This window comes from Zeus faber (assembly GCF_960531495.2).
Source record: "Zeus faber genome assembly, chromosome: 21".
In the NCBI taxonomy this organism is placed as follows: Eukaryota; Metazoa; Chordata; class Actinopteri; order Zeiformes; family Zeidae; genus Zeus; species Zeus faber.
This window is the reverse complement of record NC_137208.1, coordinates 3732820-3742841: the sequence shown is the minus strand read 5'-3', so window position 1 is coordinate 3742841 and position 10022 is coordinate 3732820. Positions and strand designations below refer to the sequence as shown.

The window sequence follows — 10022 nt, the reverse complement described above, 5'->3', positions numbered from 1 at the left end:
AACAACAACAACAACATGGTGGCTGGTGAGTGAGAGGCTCCTCCACCTTTCAGAATCACACTCGCTTTGTTCCGCCGGCGTGCGTCACGACAGACAGTTAGCATTAAAATACCTTTTTAAAAAAGTCAGGAAAATAATATTAATAATAATAGTGAATAAATAATAATAATGATATAATAATAGTAATTATAATTATAATAATAATAATAATAATAATGATAATAATGATGATAATAATTATAATAATAATAATAATAATAATAATAATAATAATAATAATAATAATGATTATAGTAAATAAATTGTATAAATAATGATAAAATAATAATAATAAATGTGAATAAATAATGATAAAATAATAATAATAATAAATGTGAATAAATAATATAAATAATAATAATAGTGAATAAATAAGATAAAAAAATATAAAATAATAATAATAATAATAATAGTCAATAAATTGTATAAATAATGATGAAATAATAATAATAATAATAATAATAAATGTGAATAAATAATATAAATAATGATAAAATAATAATAGTGAATAAATAATATAAAAAATGATAAAATAATAATAATAATAACAGTAATAATAGTGAATAATTGATATAAATAATGATAGAATAATAATAGTGAATAAATTAAAATAATAATAATAATAAATGATATATATAATGATATTATAATACTACTACTACTACTCATAATAATAATAATAGTGAATAAATAATATAAAAAATGATAAAATAATAATAATAACAGTAATAATAGTGAATAATTGATATAAATAATGATAGAATAATAATAGTGAATAAATTAAAATAATAATAATAATAATAATAAATGATATATATAATGATATTATAATACTACTACTACTACTCATAATAATAATAATAGTGAATAAATAATATAAATAATGATAAAGTAATAATAATATTAGTAATAAATTAAAAAGTTAAATCTACACCAATAGCTGAGTAATACAAAACACAAATAGTCAAATATATGATTTTATTCAAAATAAAATAGTGACAATAAAATAGAATCAACTTTGCTGGTCACTCTGTCGCCCTCTGGTGGTGACTAGAAACACACACGCGTCAAAACCCCCAAAAAACGTTGTTTTCTTCCCCGTGGCCCGCTTGCCTGATGCATGATGGGAAAGCACACACGCTAGCACAGTGTAGCTGGAGGCTCAGTTCCATGTGCCGAGGATCATGGATCCCGTTCTATTCCATAATTATAACGTGAATGGAGCCCGTGGGCCGCGTGGTGAATGAAAGGAGGACTCCAGCGTGAGGGGTGCGATCGGACCAGACAGGGAGAGAGGCCCCCCGGGCGGCACCGCACCGGCCCCGGCTCCGCCCGGCTCCTCTCGTCTTTTTTGGTTTCCCGTCGGGCAAAACGCTGTGGGTGGCGCCCGCCGGCGGGTCCCGCTCCTGGCGCCGCCCCCGGCCGAGGCTCCGAGCGAGCGGAGGCGGCGCCAAAAGGCGACGCGAAGGCGCCTCGGACGCCTGATTGGTCGGAGAGGATCGCCACCGCGCCGGTTGCGTCGTCACCCGTGGTTTGTAAGGCGCCAACCACGTGAGCGCCCGCAATTTATTTTAGTCACTTGGGTTAAATGGCGACCCCGCAAAGCCACGGGGGGGAAAAGAATCCCGGCCGTCCCCTCGGCAGCCTCCGTTGTTCTCGTCGCGGCGCCAGTTAGTGTTCGCTGTCGTGTGCGGGCGGAGCCGCGCGAGCGGCGCCAAGGGCGGGTGGAGGAGTGGTTGCCCGTGGAACCCGACGTTGTCAGCGGTCATCGTTCCGAAATAACGGGGTGCCGCCGTGGACCAATCGGAACGGAGTATTCCACAGAGCGACGAGGCGGAGGACGGTCAAAAGAGCAGAGCCGGCCCCCTCACCCGCTCCGCCCTCTCCGCCCTCCCTCCCTGCAGCTCAGACCTTCGCCCTGGTGACCAGCGACACGTGATGCCGGCGGACGGCGCCGAGCCCCCCCGGACCCGAGACCACGCCCCCTGGAGGAGCGCACGTTGACGTTTACAAGGACTCCTCCCGAAAGAACAAACCTAGAACATGACTACTGCTGCGCCCGAGACGACCACGGAGCGAGGAACTGACGGAGGAACTGACCAAGAGCGAGAGACTGAAAGACGCACACGCACACGCACACGCACGCACACACACACACACACACACACACACACACACACACACACACACTTCTGATGGGTAGTTATTGTCGCAGCAGCGTATTGGAATTAGAGTTTTCATTTTCTACAGATCTGAGTGGTTCTGTGCGTTGCAGACGCCGCTGGAGAAGCCTGTACAGCTGTAAATAGGAGCCACACGCAGCGCTGCACTATCACCCCCAGGTGACCGCCAGCGCTCCGCCATTTGATTTTTATTTGATTTTCATTTGATTTTCATTTGATTTTTATCTTATTTTCATTTGATTTTTATCTTATTTTCATTTTATTTTTATTTTATTTTTATTTTATTCTCATGTGATTTTCATTTGATTTTCATTGGAATTTTATCTTATTTTCATTTTATTTTTATTTTATTTTTATTTTATTTCCATTTTATTTTTATTTTATTTTTATTTTTATTTCATTTTATTTTTATTTTATTCTCATTTTATTTTCATTTTATTTTCATTTGATTTTCATTGGATTTTCATTTTATTCAATTTTCTTCCTTCTACGTCTCGACGAGAGGTTTATGTTCACGTGCGGCGTCTTTCTCGCCGCTTAGAAAAAATAACAAACTAAAAGACAACAACACACAGATATGTCTTTGTCAGATATATCAATATATAAACACTTCTACACACACACACATATATATGTATATATATATATATATATATATATATATATATATATATATATATATATATATGTATATATATATATATATATATATATATATATATATATATATGTATATATATATGAACATAGAGAGGATTTTTACTTCAGCACGGTGCCAACTCACGCTACTGTTTCTCTGTTTTAACCGAGGCCGTGACTATTTATATGGTGAGGACGGACACGTTTGTCATTTCCCCGTCTGCTTTTTACCTTTATTTGTATCTTTTTTTTTTTGTCTTTCCTCTCTTTTCCCTTTTTCCTTTTTGGTTGTGTCCTGTCGTCGTCGGGAGAAGGACACGGACGGGGGAGAGACGAGAGGTTCTCTTCTGAGAGGAGTCACAGAATAGCACATGTACAAAGCAATAAGCAGGACTCCAGCGACAAAGGAAGAACAGAGTGTATAAAATGTAAAAAAAAAAGCAAGAAAAATAAAAGAAAAAGATGAAGTGTAATTTATGTACACGATTAAACAAGCAGAGTGGATATTATAACTATAAGAGGTTATTAATATTATTATTATTAGAGTCAATATGCAAAATGTTCATATTCCATCTGTTTTATATCATGTGAAATAAATGTGGATGTTCTTAAATCGCCGCCTGCGCTTGTAGTTGGATTTCAGACGCAACATTTATTTTGTCTATTTTAACACGTGAACCCCAACATGTGCGACCCGACGGCCACGTTCAAGTTCGGGCGGGGCTGGCCCTCACATTTTCGGGGCCCCAGGGCGAGATCTGTAGAAGGTGCGGGTTTTATTTGCATAGATCACTGGCCCCACCCACCCACTGCCTCTCGCACCGTCGATGGAGCCGCCGGTGGAGCCGCCTGCAGCCTCCCTTCCCTCAGCCTTTCAGCACCACCTTTATGTTCTTTGACGTGTTTGTTGCGTCATTCAGGGCAGCCCAAAGCTGTGTTTTAATTAAAACATAAAAATAAACATCTGGGGCCGCCCAACATCTTCATATTTTGTATTCTAAAAAGAATATATATATCTTTTTTTCCTCTTCTTGGCTTGGTGCTTGGTGCTTGGTGCTTGGTGCTTGGTGCTTGGTGCTTGGTGCGTGGTGAGCGGCACCATAGGCCACCGCCTTTACGGCCTGCGCTCAGGCCCTGAGTTCGGGTGCCTCCAACATCCATTCATCCGACAAGAAGCCAACGAAATATCCGCCATCTGGGCGGCCGTAGTCCCACACCCACGGACCCGCTCAAGCTCCAGAGCCAGGCGCTTGCTCAAGGGCACTGGCAGGGGTATGGGGTGTGGGAGGAGTATGGGGCGATCTATTGGTTGTGGGTTTTTCCATTTTTCATTTCAAACAAGTAGGAACCTAGCGAAAATAAATCGAAATCCAAAATCAAGTCTTAAGATCCAATCATCTGAATTTTAGGCCTAAAATTACATAACTTTTTACTTTTTTTAGCAGACGCTTTTATCCAAAGCGACTAAAATGTCTGAACTACAGTTCTGACGCGTCATAAAAGTCTGTTGGATCAGGGATGCAAACAAATGGCTTTTTGCCAAATTTTGTCTTTTTCACATCAATTTGGTGCCTTGGGTGAATCGTCCCAGATACAAATATTTTATTTTTGGAGGAGGGGGAGGTGCAGCGACCCATTTTATCATTTTTTGTTTATTCATTTTGTATCCATCCGACAGAACGACGCCGTCCGCCATCGATTAACTACGGGACTCGTTCTGGGGTCTTAGGTTAGAAGACGCAGGAAGCGATGCTGCGTTCAAGGGAACTCGGAAAACTGTAATTGGTGTCGGTAGGACGGACGGATGAGACGTCCGGTGCTTCCATGCGGGAGGAGACGCTGAGATGTTGGAGATGAAGCTGCTCCTCGTCTCCATCTCCTGCCGTTGAGGTGAAGGCGGGGAACCTGGAAGTTCTTGGTTCGATGCCCGTCTGCGGACGAGGGGGCTGCCTGGGGAAACCAAGGATCCGTGAGAGTGAATTTTAAGTCCTCAGCAGAGGTAAGACAGTAGGGAGGGGCCCTTCGCACGGCGAAGAAGTGTCGCAGCTTTCTGAAATCCGCAGATGCGACCTCACCGTGTCGGCCGCTGCAGCAGCCGGGGCCCGAACCCACGACTCCGCCCGGCTGTAGCTCAGCTCTGGGATGTTCTCCACCCGGTGAGGCGTTTGGACGAGCTGCCAAAGCTCTTCTCCGGCGCTGCTCAGGGGCTTCCGACCGGAGTTGGGTCTCCACCGAAACCAGGCCGACTGCCTACAACACAGATCACAGCTGTTCACACACACACACACACACACGGTGAAAAGACGGAGCTTCGTGAGGACAATCTGACTGCAAACACACACGGTGAAAAGACGGAGCTTCGTGAGGACAATCTGACCACACACATACACGGTGAAAAGACGGAGTCTTGTGAGGACAATCTGATCACACACACACGGTGAAAAGACGGAGCTTCGTGAGGACAATCTGACCATGATGCTGGAGAACAGGAATCTAGAAGGATCAACATGAAGCAAATGTTCTTTTATTTTCCTGCATCACAACAGAGATTTAGAAAAAATGTATCTAATATGTGTATATATGGATCAAAGATCTGTACATACATGGATCCAATATCTGTATATATATATATATATATATATATATATATATATATATATATATATATGGATTCAATATCTTGGTGAAAATCTTGGTTTGGTTTGGTTGGAGAGTCTCGGTTTCAGAGAACAAACAAAATCCAACACAGATATTATTATAAAAAGCAAAATGAAATAAAAACAACTTTGATCAGAATGAGAATGTGTTTATTTAGCCGAGTACTTCTTCAAACACAATGAATTAGTCTTGATAGAGAGTTGATGCATTGTTGTACAAACAATTAGTATAAAAAGGTTTTTAAAAAACAATAAAACAGAACATATTCAAGCACCTTCTATGCACAGGATAAATGAACTGTGCATTAATACAGATATAGTTGGAGTCTTTCTGCACTGGATGAATTAATATGTAAACATGAATACGAGCATTGGGCATAAATAACAATACATCATTAAAATGTTATTGTTATTATTAGGTCTAAAGTCCAAGACAGAAAAAAAGACAATATACAAATAGTCAAATATTTAATAGGATTCAGTGACTAAATTGTCTAAATAGTTACAAATAACTGTTGGAATAGAAATTAGTAACTAGAATATAAGCACTGGTACATTTCAAATAATGAATCGTTCTCTAAGTGAATAAACGTGAAAATGTCTTAAAATATTCTAATAAAACAAAGAATAAACATGAAAACATCGAGGTTTTGAAGATGGAATTGTCACCTGCAAGAACTCGCACAGCTGATATTAACCATATCATTATATTAACCATGTCATTATATGAAATATGTCATTATATTAACCATGTCATTATATTAACCATGTCATTATATTAACCATGTCATTATATGAAATATGTCATTATATTAACCATGTCATTATATTAACCATATCATTATATTAACCATGTCATTATATTAACCATATCATTATATTAACCATGTCATTATATGAAATATGTCATTATATTAACCATGTCATTATATTAACCATATCATTATATTAACCATGTCATTATATGAAATATGTCATTATATTAACCATGTCATTATATTAACCATATCATTATACTAACCATGTCATTATATTAACCATGTCATTATATTAACCATGTCATTATATTAACCATATCATTATACTAACCATATCATTATATTAACCATGTCATTATATGAAATATGTCATTATATTAACCATGTCATTATATTAACCATTTCATTATATTAACCATATCATTATATTAACCATGTCATTATATGAAATATGTCATTATATTAACCATGTCATTATATTAACCATGTCATTATATTAACCATATCATTATACTAACCATGTCATTATATTAACCATGTCATTATATTAAATATGTCATTATATTAACCATGTCATTAAAATGAAATATGTCATTATATTAACCATGTCATTATATTAACCATGTCTTTATATTAACCATGTCATTATATTAACCATATCATTATATTAACCATGTCATTATATGAAATATGTCATTATATTAACCATGTCATTATATTAACCATGTCTTTATATTAACCATGTCATTATATTAACCATATCATTATACTAACCATATCATTATATTAAATATGTCATTATATTAACCATGTCATTATATTAACCACGTCACTATATTATATATTTCATTATATTACCCATGTTATTATATTAACCATGTCATTATATTATATATTTCATTATATTAACCATGTTATTATATTAACCATGTCATTATATTAACCATGTCATTATATTATATATTTCATTATATTAACCATGTCATTATATTAACCATGTCATTATATTAACCATGTCATTATATTAAATATGTCATTATATTAACCATGTCATTATATTAACCATGTCATTATATTATATATTTCATTATATTAACCATGTTATTATATTAACCATGTCATTATATTAACCATGTCATTATATTAACCATGTCATTATATTAACCATGTCATTATATTAAATATGTCATTATATTAACCATGTCATTATATTATATATTTCATTATATTAACCATGTTATTATATTAACCATGTCATTATATTAACCATATCATTATATTAAATATTTCATTGTATTAACCATGTCATTATATTAAATATATCATCATATTAACCATGTCATTATATTAACCATGTCATTATATTAACCATGTCATTATATTAACCATATCGTTATATTAACCATGTCATTATATTAACCATGTCATTATATTATATATTTCATTATATTAACCATGTCATTATATTAAATATGTCATTATATTAACCATGTAATTATATTAACCACGTCATTATATTAACCATGTCATAATATTAACCATGTCATTATATTGAATATGTCATTATATTAACCATGTCATTATATTGAATATGTCATTATATTAACCATGTCATTATATTAACCATGTCATTATAATAAATATGTCATTATATTAAATATGTCATTATATTAAATGTCATTATATTAACCATGTCATTATATTAACCATGTCATTATATTAACCATGTCATTATATTAAATGTCATTATATTAACCATATCATGATATTAAATGTCATTATATTAACCATGTCATTATATTAAATGTCATTATATTAACCATGTCATTATATTAAATATGTCATTATATTAACCATGTCATTATACTAACCATGTCATTATATTAACCATGTCATTATATTAACCATGTCATTATATTAAATATGTCATTATATTAACCATGTCATTATATTATATATTTCATTATATTAACCATGTTATTATATTAACCATGTCATTATATTAACCATGTCATTATATTATATATTTCATTATATTAACCATGTCATTATATTAAATATGTCATTATATTAACCATGTAATTATATTAACCACGTCATTATATTAACCATGTCATAATATTAACCATGTCATTATATTGAATATGTCATTATATTAACCATGTCATTATATTGAATATGTCATTATATTAACCATGTCATTATATTAACCATGTCATTATAATAAATATGTCATTATATTAAATATGTCATTATATTAAATGTCATTATATTAACCATGTCATTATATTAACCATGTCATTATATTAACCATGTCATTATATTAAATGTCATTATATTAACCATGTCATTATGTTAAATATGTCATTATATTAACCATGTCATTATACTAACCATGTCATTATAATAAATATGTCATTATATTAAATGTCATTATATTAACCATGTCATTATATTAACCATGTCATTATAATAAATATGTCATTATATTAAATATGTCATTATATTAACCATGTAATTTTATTAACGATGTCATTATATAAACCATGTCATTATATTAACCATGTCATTATATTGAATATGTCATTATATTAAATATGTCATTATATTAACCATGTAATTTTATTAACGATGTCATTATATTAACCATGTCATTATATGAAATATGTCATTATATTAACCATATCATGATATTAAATGTCATTATATTAACCATGTCATTATATTAAATGTCATTATATTAACCATGTCATTATATTAAATATGTCATTATATTAACCATGTCATTATACTAACCATGTCATTATATTAACCATGTCATTATATTAACCATGTCATGATAATAAATATGTCTTTATATTAACCATGTCATTATATTAACCATGTCATTATAATAAATATGTCATTATATTAACCATGTCATTATATTAAATATGTCATTATATTAAATGTCATTATATTAACCATGTCATTATATTAACCATGTCATTATAATAAATATGTCATTATATTAAATATGTCATTATATTAACCATGTAATTTTATTAACGATGTCATTATATTAACCTTGTCATTATATTAAATATGTCATTATATTAACCATATCATGATATTAAATGTCATTATATTAACCATATCATGATATTAAATGTCATTATATTAACCATGTCATTATATTAACCATATCATGATATTAAATGTCATTATATTAACCATATCATGATATTAAATGTCATTATATTAACCATATCATGATATTAAATGTCATTATATTAACCATGTCATGATATTAAATGTCATTATATTAACCATATCATGATATTAAATGTCATTATATTAACCATATCATGATATTAAATGTCATTATATTAACCATGTCATTATATTAACCATGTCATTATATTAAATATGTCATTATATTAACCATGTCATTATATTAACCATATCATGATATTAAATGTCATTATATTAACCATGTCATTATATTAAATATGTCATTATATTAACCATGTCATTATATTAACCATGTCATTATATTAACCATGTCATTATATTAAATATGTCATTATATTAACCATGTCATTATATTATATATTTCATTATATTAACCATATCATTATACTAACCATGTCATTATAATAAATATGTCATTATATTAAATATGTCATTATATTAACCATGTCATTATATTATATATTTCATTATATTAACCATTTTATTATATTAACCATGTCATTATATTAACC

General features: G+C 32.4%; 1 protein-coding gene across 3 annotated transcripts in view; it reads left to right on the top strand.

Moving 5' to 3' along the window:
• The window catches only part of LOC307246352 (pleckstrin homology domain-containing family A member 5-like), a 195268-nt gene extending 191794 nt beyond the window's left edge, over positions 1 to 3474 (top strand). For all 3 annotated transcript variants that reach the window (XM_080022264.1, XM_080022265.1, XM_080022263.1), the window contains 3 exons: positions 1 to 25; positions 1944 to 2381; positions 3176 to 3474. The exon at positions 1 to 25 is cut by the window's left edge and continues 139 nt beyond it. In XM_080022264.1, the coding sequence (XP_079878390.1) occupies positions 1 to 25; positions 1944 to 1978 (60 nt within the window). In that variant the 3' untranslated portion in view covers positions 1979 to 2381; positions 3176 to 3474. The remainder of the gene's footprint in view (positions 26 to 1943; positions 2382 to 3175) is intronic.
• The last annotated feature ends 6548 nt before the right edge of the window (positions 3475 to 10022 follow it).